We start from the raw sequence: 16,451 nt of genomic DNA on the forward strand, positions 1-16,451 counted from the left end.
ATGACCATTCTTTCCGTAAACACTTCTTGGGCATCCTCTTAAACTATTTTCAGCATGTTTCATTGACCCCATGTATAGGAGATCTTGGCTAGCATTCCTAAGACTTTTTGCGTTGGTTACCCTTTCATGTCCATTATCAATGCCATTAGTATGGTATGTGTTAAAGGTTTAGTTTTCCTGGCCTTAGAGATGTTCAGATGTTTTGACTATGAATCCATAGGCCTTTAATTGGTATAGGCTGTATGTATACTTTTAAAATTTAATTTTCTATGTTTGTTTTCCTAGAAGTATAATCAGCTATTCTAGTACCTTGAGTTAAGTTTTGAAAACTATATTCTCTAATACTAGTTTGGCATATGCTCTCTTCTCCCAGGAGGATGACCAGAGTGGGGGATGGTCACTAACTTGATGTCCTCTGGCTTGACCTAGGTGTCCCCCTCCCTTCCTATACTACTGTACACATGGCAACATCTTGTGAAGTGGCTACCTACAGAACAAGCTCCCTCCTGCTTCTTTGAGTCAAAGGCAAATGCTTCCTATCAACTTCACAAATAGGCTATTAGCTTTGTGGAGGAATCCCTCCTCCAGTTGGGGTTCTTAGGTCTACTACTGGCCTCTAAGAGAACCAACTCTGGGATCAGTAAAACATCATATCTTTGGACAGAGAATGCTCTAGGTTTTTTCTTTCCCATCTCAGATCTGTTCTTCCTTTGATTAGAGGTTTGCAGACCAGCAGCCCAGGAAATCTGGCCTTATATACTCAGTGAAGGGAAGGCCCCAAATCTGTTCTTAGGCCTACTACTGGCCTCTAAAAGAACCAACTCTGGGATCAGTAAAACATCATATCTTGGGACAGAGAATGCTCTAGGTTTTTTCTTTCCCATCTCAGATCTGTTCTTCCTTTGATTAGAGGTTTGCTGACCAGCAACCCAGGAAATCTGGCCTTATATCCTCAGTGAAGGGAAGGCCCCGAATCTGTGGGTGGATTCTTTCTTGATTGGACCCTCTGGAGCCTTAACTGTATTCTCAGATTTTTCCTGACAAGAGGTCAGATGCATGATGATTTAATCCTTCCTCTCTGTGGTTTGTCCACTTTCTCTACCTCAAATCAGGAGAACAGGGTGAGGGGAAGACTCCTGGGAAGGAAGGGAAGAAGTAGAGCTAAAATAATTTGAGAATGTGGAGCTGTTGTGAGAGTAAAATGAGATGATGTGTTTAAAGAACTTAGGACAGTGCCCACCACACAGCATTTCAATAAATCAGTGTTTCCTCTTTCATCTTCTGTTGTTGTAGAGTTGTTATTGTTCTTCTTCCTGATCCCCTTCTTTTCCTCCTTCTCCTGCTTCTGTTTCTTCTGCTTCTCCTCCTTTTTGTCTTTCTTCTCCCCTCTTCTGTTCTCCATCTTCCTTCCCCCTCAATTTCTTATTAAATCACTTCCAGGAATGACCTCAGTTCAAATGCAGGAATATGGTCTCTGTTATGACTACGTACTCCTCATTTTATCGTTACACAGAGGACCACTGTAAGGAGTCCGCCTTCTTCTGGGTTTTAGCTTAGATAAATTCATGCAGTCCCTGCCTTAGTTGTTTTATTTTTAGAGTGGACTCTAGCACTAGATGAAAGGTTGGACTAAATTGACCTTTAAGATTTGTTTCCAATCCTGAGGTTCTGTGTGGGCATGGTTTCTGTTTAACATTTGTATCTGCCTTTGCTCATGGTTTTCCCTGTATTCTCTTTACTGCTTTGCCTCTGTTATTCCTACAATTCCTTTGATGTCTCTATTTCAAGCCCTACTTCCTTTGTGGAAGTCATGTCTAATACCTCTTGTATTAGGTATCTACTGCTGTGTAACAGATCTCCCAAAATTCGTGGCTTAAAGCAATAGTAATCATTGATTACCTCTCATGATTTCTGTGGATCAGGAATTCAGGACTGGCTCACTTAGGTGGTTCTGTTTGTTGACTGAAAAAAAAACGCACAACCTAAAAGTTGAGAATTATGTTTTTTTATTTGGCGCAATTTCTGAGGACTTAAGCCTGGGAAGCAGCTTCTCAGATAGCTCTGAGGGACTGCTCGGAAGAGGTGAGGGAGGAGCCGGTATATATAGGAGTTTTTGCAACAAAAAACAGGTAGTCAGAACATCAAAAGATTACTGTTAATTAAAAAAAAACAGACATCTCAAGTCAGTGAATTTAGCATTTTTCTCTGTATAGGAAGATGCAAGTGTCTGGGCTCATTGAAATCATTCCTCTGATATGCACCTTAACTATCTAAGGCCAGTATCTTGTTCTTTCCCATCCTGAATCCCCTCAGGGTGCACAGCTGGGGACAGATGCAGTGGCTGAGGGCTTGATGGCTACAACATCCTTTGTTTGCTGATATGGCAGGTGGCATTCTTTGTCCACATGGTTCAGGATCTCTCATGAGGTTGAAATCGGATGTTGGCTGAGGCTGCAGTTATCTGAAGACTTTTCCAGGATTAGAAGATCTACTTCTAAGGTGGTTCCGTTACATAGCTGGCAAGTTGATGCTGGTGAATCAGTTCCTCTCCATGGCGCTGCTTGAGTATCACCACAGCATGGGAGCTGGCTTCCCAAAGAGTGAGGGATACGTTGGTGGTAGTGGTGAGCATAGGTGCCTTCCAAAGAGTGAGAGAGCCAAGACACCAAGGCAGGAGCTAAAATACTTTTTCTGACCCAGCTGTGGAAGTTATTCTGTCAGTCACACAGGGGAGTCCTGATTCCTTGTGTCTGGGGACCATACAAGGATGGGAATGCCAGAAAAACAGGATCACTGGGGGGATGTCTTAGAAGCTGACCACCACACTTCTTCTCATAGTGATGTCTGTAAACTGGCTTCTTCCATGTCTGAACTCCTTTATCACATGTTATCAGTGCCTTACAGTGTAGCCATTCATTCTCCTAGTGGTTCTTGAGTTGTTAAGGGAGAAGGTATCGGAGACTGAATGAAGCATGTTCCCAGGCTTTGGTGATACATCAGGGGAGACACCTGCTCTGCGTGCCCCATCACTGTGCAGACACACTGGGCTGCGGGTATTTGATCAGGTTACATTTTCCTGGCTTCTAGCAGTTGTCTTGTACAGGATCAAGCACGGTGCCAAGTAGAGGTAAGTATTTTACAGGTGCTTTGTGATTCATTTTAAAAATTTATTCCTTAGCTATTCACTGAGCACCTACTTTGTGCTTAATCTGCCACCGACTATCCTAAGCATTGCGGAATAAAGACTGAACACAATTTATAAAGATCTCTGCTTCATGGAGTTTATATTCTAGGATGTGAGGGGGGAATAGGAAATAAGAAAAAGTAAAGAAGTAAACTATATATATGTATTCGATGGTGATCAGTGATATACAGAAAAATAAATCGGAAAAAGAATAGGGAGATGTTGGAGGAGGGGGGAGTTTCTTAATCCATTCAAGTTGCCATAACAAAATACCACAGACTGGGTGACTTATAAACAACAGAAATATATTTCTCACAGTTCTGGAGGCCGGAAGTCTGAGATCAGGGTGCCAGCATGGTTGGGGGAGAGCCTTCTCTTGTTGCCGACTTCTCATTGTGTTCTTACATGGTGGAAGGGGCTGGGGAGCTCTGTGGGGTCTCTTTTATAAGGGCACTAATTTCATTACAGAGGGCTTCACCCTCATGACCTAATCACCTCCCCAAGGCCCCACCTCCTATTACCATCACTTTGGGTATTAGGATTTCAGCATATGAATTTGGGAGGACACAAACATTCAAACCATAGCAGTGGGGGAGTTGAGATTTTAAATAGGATAGACAGGGAAGGCCTTTCTTTGAAGGTAGTATTTGAGCAAAGATCAGCAGATGAGGGAAAGAACTAGGTGTATGTCTAAGAGGCTTGTAGGCAGAGGAAACGGCAAGTGCAGAGGCCCTGTGTCAGGAGTGCGATAACAATATAGCAATACCTATATTGTATTTAGTTATCATCTGTGGAGCTAGTCAGCCGTTCAGCAGCCTTGTTTCTAGACTATGCAGATTAGAGCTGGCCTAAACAATCTGGGCAACTTTCCCCTTCAATTCCTTGTTTGTTGAACACCTACTGTGTGTCAAGCACTGTCGTAGATACTTGTGAGACAACGATGGTAAAACTTACACCCAGACTCTAGGGAAAATGCCTTGTACCCCAATACTTGATCAGACCGCAATATGGGCAGTGTCCCAAGAGGAAAAGAAACTAGAAGTTCAGAAGGCAGAGCGTACGCCCAGTGAAGATCACAGGAAGAACTGCATGAACAAGGCAGAATTTCGTTTGGGTCCTAAAGCGTTGAGAAGAGTTGAAACAGTGGTGATGGTTGGAGGGAAGCACATAGTGGGCAGAGGGCTAGGACACTGATTCTTCTAAACCAAGACCCTGACTAAAATGATTGCAAATAAGCAGGTTTCCAAAAGGTGAGGGTCCCTTTCTCTTCCCGATAACGCTATTTCTTTGCTTTTTAATGCTAATCAGTATAAATGCAGCATAAAGGAACTCATGGGTGCCACCTATACTGATAGCTTAGTGTGGGGAGAAATGATCAGTCAGTCTTTTCCAGGAAGCTTTCTTATCATTAGACCAAAGCACCCACCATTCAGTTCCCCCCATCTGGCCCCTCCTTCTGTTTAGAGGTGCTATACTGCTGTGCACAAAGAATGTGTCGCTTGCTGTATTGTATCAATAAACAAAAGATGTTGTGGTCATCAAGCCATCAGCCAGACTGTGCACCCCGAGGGGATTCAGTATGGAAAAAAGCAGGATCCTGGCCCTGCTAGATGGTTCTGGTGCATATCAAAGGAATGATTTCGATGAGCCCAGACTCTTGCATCTTCCCATACAGAGAAAAATGCTAAATTCATTTCCTTGAGGTGTCCGGTTTTCTTTAATAAACAGTAATCTTTTGATGTTCCGACTACCTGGTTTTTGTTGCAAAAAGTCCTGTGTATCCCGGCTCCTCCCTCACCTCTTCGGGGCAGTCCCTCAGAGCTCTCGGAGAGGCTCTTTTCCAGGCTTAAGTCCTCAGAAAGTCTGCCGAATAAAACATGATTCTCAACTTTTAGGTTGTGCAACTTTTTAAGTCAACACTGCAATAGGCCATGCTGGTAATTTGCTGAGAATAGGTACAGTGGGTCAGATATATTTTGAAAAGAGTTTCTGATCCACAGTTCATCTTTGTTAAGTACCAGTTTCTCTCTGAGTAAAAGCTTTCTATGCCAGCTTTTTTTTCTAGCCACACAGCATGCAGGATTTTAGTTCCCCAACCAGGGATCGAACCCGTGCCCACTGCAGTGGAAGCACGGACTCTTAACCACTGGACCACCGGCGAAGTCCCAGCAAAAGCACTTTTATAAGTAGGGGGTAATGAACATGGATAGGAACTGTTTGGGATGTGTGAAATCAAAGGTAGGCAGTGTGCATGAATGGATGAGGAACTTGCCCAGGAAAGCTTTGCCGAGTTCCTGGCTTCAATTGTTTTTCTGTGGATATACAAATGTTTGGGAACAGAATTATTTGATTCATTTGAACCCCAATTTGCATCCGCGTTAAGGGAGGATTAATTCACAAAGATCCCTCTGGAGTCAGTGCTCTCTTAAGCAGATTGCCTTCCTGATCGAGGAGGATGATAGTTCTTTAGGCAACGCATAAATAGGCAGCATTTAAAAATTGCTGTTTGCATTAAATTTAATATTCTTCATCTTTTGCATTGTCTAAACAGCTTAAGCAATACTAAGACTTCTTGTTTCTAGTGATGGATAGTATTTCATTATATCTCGGAAAGCCAATGATTCCAATCTTCTTGTCCAGTTTTACTGAGATTAAACAATTCTTCTGTAATTGCTTCCAAGCCTGAAACAAAGTGATAAGCTAAACAGTTCAAGTACAGACGCTCTCTCAGTTTATTGGATTTCTCTCTTTTTTTTCCTTCCTCTTACTCCCTTTTCCCCTCTCTCTTTCTCTTTCCCACCACCATCCTTCTTTCTTTCCCTTCTTCCTTCCTTCCTTGTTCTTTCTTTGCTCACTCTTTCTTTTCCCTCTTCCTCCCTCCTTGAACCCCAGGCCAACTATATTGGGCAAATGTAGGTGTTCTTATCCCGTTAGTGTATCATGTTCTTCAGATGGACTGTAGACCCCTAAAATTATATGCAAGATTTTGGGCTGTCAACATTTGTCAATTTTTCTGCTGAGAACATTTATAACTTTTTTTTGATCCTCAAAAGAGTCTGTGACCAAAAGAAGGTTGAGAAACACTAGTCTAAGATTACACAGGAGTCATCTGTCTTCAGGGCTGCATTTGACTGTAGACTTCTCTGAAACACTTGGGTTAAAGAACTTCACATCATTTGGCAACCACAGGAGCCAGTCCTAGGAATGTGGGCTCGACCTTCAGAACCACCAGAAAGACATCCTACATTCAGCTCATTCATTTCTGCCCATGATTAAGGCTGCTAAGCAGAGTTTTCTGTTCTTTGGAAAAAAAAAAAGTAAAGAGGTTATAAAGAGATAAGCAGAAGCTTCCAAGTAGATAGAAGAATAAAAAGCTTATATGTGAATGACCAAGTCTTGCACCTCACCACCTGGAGGGTATCTTCATGAGTTACTCTATTTTGGTCATGTTCCTTTGTAATTAAATTGGGATGCTAGGTATTCATTTGCTTTGTTAGTTAATTTCAGTCTTCTTCCTAAAGAAGAAACTTAGTAGTGCTGGATGAAGGCTGTTCAGAGAGAACTAGACATGGCCCTTATCCTCCAAGATGATGTAAGAACCAAGTTAGAAATATATAGAATATCAACAGACTCAGCATAGAATATACTAATACAGAAGTGACCTACTGGCACCATGCACAAGTCAAGGTAACTTTATTTCGGGTGGAATAAAGGACTGTAATTGTGGCTCTTCCAGGTCCAGAGAGGGTGGGACCAGCACATAAATAATAATCATCTTCCTTCAGGTTAGCCTGGCTAGACTTTAGAGTGAGTAGGGCAAGTGATGGCTGGGTACACTGGCTTAGTGTGGATATCCTAAGTTTAAGGAGCTGTTTTCATAGGTGGGAATGAAAAACAATAGTCTGTGAGCTAAACATGAACAGATGCTGCTGGTATGAGGTAGCCTGATGGAAGGCGGAGACTCAGCATTTGATGGGAAACAAGGCCTTTGGAAAGTGGGATGGTGTTTTTCTTGGAAACTAGAAGAAGAAAATGATGTCTCGTGGCTGATGATGCCAGAGCAGGGAAGGTGTGCATGGATATAGCAATGCAGGGAGAAATGGAAAGGCGTGTACCATCCGTGGCAAAGAAAAACTGGATTTTGAAAGGATTAGATGAAACCCAGAGCAGGATTAGCATACCATCGGGTATGCTGAATAAAGGGTAGAGATGAGTCATGGGTGACTTAGGTTTCCTGTTTGCAGTGGGAAGACCTCTTGATGTTGAAATGTTCCAAGGCCGTGGGGCCTGGGAAAGAAAGTCACAGAGAGATGATAAATAGTTGTATCTTCATCACATTTGGTTAGAGCTGTGGGTCTGAGCTGACAAGAGCATGGGTCTGAGCTGTCTTAGAGGGATAGATTCTAGGGTAAAAAAAAGGCAGATGTGTCTGTCATCTACCTACAGAGAGTAGCTGGGACCCCTGACATGGATGCACTACAGAAAGAACCTGATGTGCTTGGGGTGGACAAGCAGGGGAACAGCCTTCCTTTCCGAGTCCGGAGCCTGGGCTAGTGGTGCGTGCTTTTTTGCTGTTCATCATCCTTTTGAGATTACCTTTTATTTTCTTCGTCTAACAGGTTAAGAAAATAATGATGCTTTCCCCCCTTTTAGAAGTGAAATAATGACTTCTTCGTTTGCCTGGCCATTGCAATGCTAGAATGGTATAAGAAAGCAATATGTCCAGCTATCTAGCGTTAAACTTACTCTATTCATGAGTAAAAGTCATTAATTCTCATGAAGGAAAAGAAATGTACACACAAGGGTTTTCTGTGTGTATATACTAAGTAAATCTTTTGAAATCAGTCATTTGCTCCACAGATATTTATTCAATGAATACTTTAAACACAGTATCCTATGGGAAGACCTGAGATGCCCAATGCAGAACACGGATGGAGTATAGCGATTCATCTCTGGAATCGATTTGCCTGAATTGGAATCTGGGCTCTGCCACTTACTAATGGTGTGATCTTGGGCAAGTGGCTCAACTCTTGTGTTTCTTTCCTGATCTTTAAAATGGGAATAATAGTAATAATACTTAACCTTGTGCTGTTGTTGGGGGGAGCAAATGAGTTAGTATGTATTAAGCATTTATAACAGTGCCTGGCAATTAGTAAACACTAAATACATATTAGCTCTTGTTATTATTGCCCTATGTAAATTACCACATAATTAAATACATAGTTTATCAACTGGCCACAATATGAACACCAGAGTAAGGGAAAGAGGTTCTGTAAGCACAAGCACAGAAAGCATGGAGTGAGGGAGGTGTCCGAGAGAAATCGCATCAATCACAGAAACCAGTGTAAATACGTGAAGACATTTAGAACGGTGCCTGGCACACAGTGAGCTCTCAGAACATTTTAGCTATTATTTGCTGGTGTTAAACTGGAATTCTTAACCTCAGGTACATTGGATTAGGAGTCCATATGAACAAAGGTGAGAAATATAGAAAGAACCAATATTGTACCTTTTGTAGTGGCTAATTATAGGCTCAAAATATCATTAATTGAAGAATACTCACTTTTGGCTAGAGATCTGTTTCATCATTGATCTGTTGCAAAGCAGTATGCTAGAGGGGCCAGGAGCAGGGCTGTGGGTCTGTTTTGCCTGGGTGTGGATCCCAGGTTGGCCGTATACCAGCTGGGTAACGTAGGGTGAGGGAGTTAATCTCTTAGTGTCCTTGTCTATAAAATGAGGGTAATCATAGTACATGCCTTCCAGGGTCACTCTTAGGATTAAATTAATTAATATATATCTAAAGCACTTGGAATAATGCTTAGCACGTAGTAAACACTCACAGTTCAGTGTTTGCTATTTTTACTGTTTTCAACACTTCTTCATGCCGCTCAACACTGGAGGTGATTTCAGGGTCCAGGCACTCAGGGAGGGGACCCTGGGCGGGCAGGCGCCTACCTTCTGTCTGAACATGCAGTGGGCTACAGCTTAATATGATTCTGACATATTCAACTGCATTCCTGCCCCTCTCCCAGCCTCCAGAACCCAGCCTTAGCATTTTCCTTTAAGAGATGTTTACATCAAAAATCGGCCAAGATTTGCCAACTCCTTTGAAATTTTTCAAAGGGCAAACACAGTTATCAAATGCTGAAGGATTTAGATGAGGCATACTTCTTTAATTTACAAAAATTTCCTTTTTACTTTAGACATATTATATAAATAGCTAATGGGTACATATATGTGTATATCATATAAGTGGTATTTGTCCTATGTGATTTCTCTTTTTAAAAGTACACAGACACACCATATATACATATGTATATGTGTGTATGTGTATATGTATACAAAACACACACGCATATATAAGACATGTTTATAAAGATACTACCTACTCCCAATTTAGAGTTTAATCTCTTTTTTCCCCTTCCCAGGAATCAGTATCTATTCAGTGTCATTATTTATGCAGCACATATGGAAATGATTGAGGACCTGCATTTTGGTGTTGCCTCTATGTTGGCTTTGGTTTGTGGGGTTTTTAGCTGCTATCTTGGTAATCTCAGCATCTTGCCCCATTGCTCATAGCTGCTCCATTTCATCCTTGGATATGAAGGACTCATCGCCACGAGACAGTGGCTTGTTTTTATTTTCTTGCTGACAGCTAAGTGGTAATGCTGAGGAAATTTGCCAGTCGAGTTTGACCTTTGATGGGAAGCTGTTTATTTTATTTCATGTTTTATTTTTTTATAAAGTTATTTTATTTATTTACTTTTGGCTGCATTGGGTATTCGTTGCTGCGCGCGGGCTTTCTCTAGTTGCGGTGAGCCGGGGCTACTCTTTGTTGCGGTGCACGGGCTTCTGGTTGCGGTGGCCTCTTCTGCTGCGGAGCACGGGCTCTATGTGTGCGGGCTTCAGTAGTTGTGGCACGTGGGCTCAGCAGTTGTGGCTCGCGGGCTCTAGAGCGCAGGCTCAGTAGCTGTGGCGCATGGGCCTAGTTGCTCCGCGGCATGTGGGATCCTCCCGGACCAGGGCTCCAACCCATGTTCCCTGCATTGGCAGGCGGACTCTTAACCACTGCGCCACCAGGGAAGCCCAGGAAGCTGTTTAAATAAAATCAGATGATACGTTGGTTGTGCTTCTTACTCCCCACAGTGCACTACTGACCTTATTGGGTGATGTTTTCCTTCTGAAATGAAACTTAAAAGGCATAAAGACACAATTTACGAAAAAAATTTTTCAGTCACTATCTGAGCTTCAAGTATTAGAAATTGGACAGTAGATAGAGTGTATACTGAGTCTTGTTTTTATAGTTTTGTCAATAACTCAACTATCTAAGTTCTAAGCCATGGTGCTCTGCTGATCTTTTGCCAATGAAATAAAACTACAAAAATAAGGTCATGTAGAAAAATTGTATTACATATTCTGCTGATTCCCTTTCCCTTTATCCTTTGTTAACCCCCTACCTCATAGGTTACATTTGTCATTTTGTTTTCTCTAATTTGATCTTTATTTCTACTGAGGGACAGAGTACAAGCCAATACCTAGTAGTTCAGAATGAAAGCTTTTTTCTCTAATTTCAACCGCCACTGGAATGTTCTCACCAAACTTCTTACTGGCTAACTTTCTTCAACTGAAATCATTTATTTTATTATATAATTGGTAGATCGAATCAGTCAATCTACAAATATTTATTGATATGGTTCACAGTTGGTGGTTTAGAGGAATTATTATGGGAACAAGGTATAACTATTTGTTGCCATAGGTTCTGATGTAATGGATTTAATTTCTTGTATATACATGCAGCTGTATTGTATCAGCCAGCTGTATTCCTGCATAACAAATCACCACTAAACTCATTAGCTTTGACAACAATCATTTGTTATTAGAGTTCACATGTCTGTGCCTTGGCTGGAGGTTGGCTGATTTAGGCGTGGAGGGTCAGGGGCAGCTGGGTGATTTTGCTGATTTCAGCTAGATTCACTCACATGTCTAAGGCTGAGAGTTAGCTGATCTTGGCCAGGCTCATCTGGGAGCAACTCTGATTTATGTGTCTGTCCTCCTTCTGGGATCAGTAGATTGTCCTGGCACATCCTTCTCACAAGTGTGATGGCAAAGGTACAAGTGTGTAAGTTCAGCTGTACAAGTGTATTTCAAGACTTTACTTGTGTTACAAAGCTAACATCCTTTTGGCCAAAGCCAGTCATGTGGCCAATCCCAGGGTAGGGATTAGTCCTCAGTGGGAGGGAATTGCAAAATTACATGGCAAAGGACAGGGATAGAGGGACAAATGAAGAACTGGAGCCAGTTATGCAATTTATAACATATATTAAGGTACTCATTGACTCTTATTAAGTCAAGGGACTCTAAATGGGCCACTTGACTCACTAAGGCTTCTATCTAATAATTAGCATCATAAAATATAGAGCAGAGCAGGCAGAAGAAGGCCATGTCCATGTGTGAGCATCCAGGGACAATATATTCCCAGTATAGGAAATTTAGAAATAGTATGAAACTAGAGAAAAAAAAAGTCACTCATGTTCTGAATTATTCTCCAGAGGTATTTTTACTATTTTGACATATTTCCTTTCAGTCTTTTTTTCCTATCACTTTCTTCATTAATAGTACATAAATTTATATTCAGGTTTTTTCCTTAATATTCTATCATAACTCTTTGCCTTGTTATTAAAAAGGGTTTAAACATGTAACATTACTGGCTGCATGATATTTCCATTGTATGGATATACCGTGATTCATTCACTTTGCCCTTCCTTTTTACTCTTTTGGTTACTTTCAGTGTTTTGTGATTATAAATAATGCTGCAGTGAGCATATTTGTGCACACATCTTTTTAAAAAAAATTATTTATTTATTTTATTTTATTTTTGGCCGCATTGGGTCTTAGTTGCAGCACACAGGCTCTTCGCTGTGGCGCAGCGCTTCTCTCTAGCTCTGGCACACAGGCTCCAGGGCGCGTGGGCTCTGTAGTTGTGGTGCGCGGGTTCCCGAGTGTGTGGGCTCTGTAGTTTGTGGCATACAGGCTCTCTAGTCGAGGCATGGGAGCTAAGTAGTTGTGGCACGCTGGCTTAGTTGCCTCGTGGCACGTGGGATCTTAGTTCCCTGACCAGGGGTCGAACCCACCTCCCCTGCATTGTAAGGCAGATTCTTTACCACTGGACCACCAGGGAAGTCCCTGTGCACACATCTTTATCTACATGTTTAGTTGTTTCTTTAATGGATCGGGAGATCTGGGTCCTGCCACATACTTGCTGTGTGATTTAGACCAGCATGTTAGTTTCCTCATCTATAAAAAGACATATCTGAGGCTGATGGCCCTAAACTTCTTTCTAATTCAAAAAATATCTTTCGAGGTAGAACAATAAATTGCTGTACTGAAATGGAAGCATGAAGGCAACACCAGTTGTTTGTCCCCAAAAGGCTCAGGGGAGGAGAGGCAGCTTCCTTGGGCTTTTCTCTTGGAAGAGTTCAGGGGAAGTTTTGTTTCATAGTTCACGTATCATTATTTGTCCTTTGGTCTCCATCTCTGATACAGCAAAGATTATATAAAAAATTTTAAAATAGGGGTGTAGGACACTGAGCATTAAGAATATAAACTATCTTGACCTATTTTATGAATGTGTGTGCTTTGAGAATGGCTTAGCCGGATTGGAAGAACTAATTTCATTACCTGTCTCTATTTTGCTTGTAATTTTGTATTTGCTTTTTGTATTTATTTTTACCTTTTGTGCCTTGTGAATTATGTTTCATCACAGTAATTGTAACCACACAGCCATGGGATCTGGCCTTATCTCACCATTTCCTGGTAATTGCATGTGACCTTTTTCTCAGGGATGCCTCCTTAACTGTTAATTTTAATATCTACTGAGACTATATTTCATCTTGCTATCTCTCTTCCAGTCTCTGCTAGGGGTAAATATTGCTCAACGTGGACAGGCTGTAAGTGTTGACAAGGCAGAGGTATGAACACATCATTGCTGAGTGGAGCAAATGTGATCTGTGCTCTCTCTGTCTCTCCAGCCCCTCCCCACATCTGTCCTAAGCGTGTCTTCCTTACAGGTGACAGAGACTTCTCATTCCTAAGCTCATTCTGGGAGTGGCATTAGATACTTCGTTTGGCTCCTCATCCAGTTGCTTCCCCAAGCTGAGCTGGGGGGCCCATCTGCCCAGCAGGGTTCTGCATCACCTGCAGTGTGGTCTCCATCCTCTGGCTGCTTTCAAAAGGACCTTTGTTACCTGCCCCTCCCGCTCGGCCAGGATGTGGCGCACACCCCGGGAATGATGGAAATCCTCCATCACCTCACAGCACTCCGCAGCTGCATAGCACCAGCCCTCAAAGCAAACACCTTCAACCAGCCTAAGTCTTGCCCGTCTTTATTTTACCTCAGGAAATAAATTGGGGCTGGAATAATTAATTGAGTCAATTATAAATTGGATTTGGGGGAAAATTATTTTCCATGGTGCATGTGAATCTAACCTTTCCCTGTGTTTGAAGGAAGTTGCTTATGAAATACAACCTTAATAACTGCGAACTTTAGTTTTTAGCTTCCGTGCCCAGTCTTCCACTGCCCTCTTGACAGTTCTGAATGATGTTCATGTACCTTTTCATAAGAAAAGTTGAGCCCAATTCTTGAGTGTAAAATAATTCATAATGTGAATGACTTTGCTCCCCTGGACAGTAATAGCTCATGAAGCACCTGGTGTGTGTGTGTGTGTGTGTGTGTGTGTGTGTGTGTTTAAACGTTTTCATAAAGCAAGGGAGCATATCTTTGCTTTATTTTAGTCTCGTTTTAGTAAAACTGGTAACAGGTGAGGAATGCTGACTCTGGGAATCTCTGACTTGTTTTCTCTTGTTCTGCACCTGTTTGCAGCCTTTTTGCTGTTGTTCCCTTTCCTGCCCTCCTCCCTCCTTTCCCAGGGCTATGCTGAGGTACCTGCTCTGATGTAACTTGGTAAGAAATGCAGGGTACCATGCAGGCTCCCAGGAGAATGTCACTGAGTGATGGAGGTGCTTCTGTCTGTTCGGTGCTGTTGCTTTGTTGTGATCCCCAGGCCTGTGATCGTCACGAAAGCCAGAGGCAAGCCGAGACCAGACTTGGCAAGATGCCGCCCTTTCCTCTGGATGAGCATTTCATCCATTTCAGCAAGGGGCAGATGTCTGTTACAAACTCTGAAGTTTCCTAGAGGGCTAAGTAAAATTCTGGAAGTCTAGGTCAGGTGTAAGGCATAAGCGGCATTGTAGAGAAGCAGATTAGGACCAATGATGGGGAGTGAGAAAAAAAAAAAAAAAGAAAACAAATAACCATCCACTGGGGAGAAGGACAGAGACCTGTCTCCAGTCCTGTCTCCTGAGACCCTGGTTGACAACCATTCGCTTCTTTCCTTCTTAATTTTAAATGTATATCTTTCTTTCTTATTTTTAAATGCATTTCTTTCTTTCTTTTTCTTTTCTTTCTTTCTTTCTAGATAATATATTAATTGGTTTGAAAACCAAAAAGTATAAAACACGACACATTGAAATTCTGTCTCCTATCCTATTCCCCACCCACCTAGTCTCCTTCCTGCTCTGCCCAGAGAGCCTAGTTTCTTTCTTTTATATGTATCCTTCCAGAGTTGCTTTAGGCATCCTTACACTCAAGCAAATGCAAGTATAGATTCTCACTTTGCCATTCATGTCTTCATCCATTTATCTCCTCTCTCACATCCTCATTTTATTTCCTTTTATTCTACTCACAGTAATTCTTTTTTGGAGCTTTTTTTTGAAGAGAAAGGTCAGTGCCCTTTGTTTTACTTATACCTGATGCCCTGAACAGATTCACATGTGTGCTTATCTTTTTCCCACAGATGAAGTGGAGAGTGAGAAATGGTACCTGTCTACAGACTTTCCATCAACAACCATCAAGACAGAGCCAATCACGGACGAGCCGCCCTCAGGACTAGTTCCGTCTGTCACTCTGACCATCACTGCCATCTCCACCCCTTTTGAGAAGGAGGAACCCCCTCTGGAAATGAATGCTGGGGTATACTCATTTTTCCTCCATACAAACAGATTGGATCAAAAGATACGGATCCTTATTCTCCAATAAGGCATTTAATCTTTTTGGAGCTAGTGGTTGTATATGTTTAAAGATACATAACTACATATGTATGTATGTATGTAAAAATGTATTTATGTATATATCTAGGATATGTTAATTTGGTGTCAGCATTGCTTATATCACTTCCTTTAAAGGCATTTCCAGAAAAATTGGTAGCAAGTCTCATTTCATTTTTTTCAATGATTGCTATTACAAAATTTTAAAAATACATAGATATCCATGGGGAAAAAAAATTCTCCCTGGAACTGATTTTTAAGCCAGTGGAAAGGGAGTGGTTATGATGATGATGTGATCCATGGCTTTCTGTGCCGTGGCAATAGGGAATGCTAGTGCCTGTGTAATACTTTACTTTCCTAGTGTAGTGTTCAGTTGCCCTGACTTAATTCAGGGATCTCCCACCTACCAATTCCTAACGTATGCCCCGTGGAAAACATACGAAATCGGGAATTTCTTCCTTGCTCAGTTCCACACCTACAGCAAGTAGGATTCAGTTTTACCCCACCTTCTCTTTGGGTATTTCAGTGTCTGGTGATGGACCAGAGTCATACTTGTACATCTTCTTCCAGATACTGGAATCCAGTCCTAACTTTCCTTAAGTTCAAAGTCACAGGTTATAAACAATGACTCCACTGACAGTCTTTAAGTCAGATCTCCTCTGAGTGAGGTAGAGTGGTCCACCTGTTCAGGAAGAGGTAACACAGCAGTGGTGGGGCCACGAAGGCTCTGCTGCGTACTCACTCCTGTGCTCTTTACCTTCCATCCGTGTGGAAGATGAGGGACTGTGGACAGAGCATCTCTGCACTGCCCTCTAGAATTCCCTTCTCAATAGCTGCCTGAGTCTGTTTATCGGACTAGGCTTCTGGAGTCTGTATTAGTCTCCTTGCTCCATTAGATTTCAGTTCAGTTCATTTTCAAGCATGTCACTAAGAAAGGGCAGGGTCATGGCCTTGCCCCCCATGCATGGGCCAGAGACCTTTCCTCCTTCCCGTACTCAGTGTTTCACGGTTAGGTGCTGTTAGTTATCAGGAACCTGGAGAGAATGGATGCAGCTGGGTTCACACAATTCCTACCGCAGGACACACTGCTGGAGGCCATGACCCTTAAAAACATACCAGACTATTTTGTGATAATAGGCCTTTATAGTACCATAAAAACAATAGA

The 16,451-nt window shown here is 42.0% G+C and overlaps 1 protein-coding gene across 2 annotated transcripts in view; it reads left to right on the forward strand.

Moving 5' to 3' along the window:
• CREB3L2 (cAMP responsive element binding protein 3 like 2) overlaps positions 1 to 16,451 on the forward strand; it is a 124,718-nt gene that overhangs the window by 73,021 nt on the left and 35,246 nt on the right. For both annotated transcript variants that reach the window (XR_009504964.1, XM_059933286.1), the window contains exon 3: positions 15,037 to 15,212. Coding sequence is in view for 1 of the 2 variants with exons in the window: in XM_059933286.1 (XP_059789269.1) it covers positions 15,037 to 15,212 (176 nt within the window). In the remaining variant the exon portion in view is untranslated. The remainder of the gene's footprint in view (positions 1 to 15,036; positions 15,213 to 16,451) is intronic.

The sequence above is a fragment of the Balaenoptera ricei genome, chromosome 9, assembly GCF_028023285.1.
Source record: "Balaenoptera ricei isolate mBalRic1 chromosome 9, mBalRic1.hap2, whole genome shotgun sequence".
NCBI classification, from domain to species: Eukaryota; Metazoa; Chordata; class Mammalia; order Artiodactyla; family Balaenopteridae; genus Balaenoptera; species Balaenoptera ricei.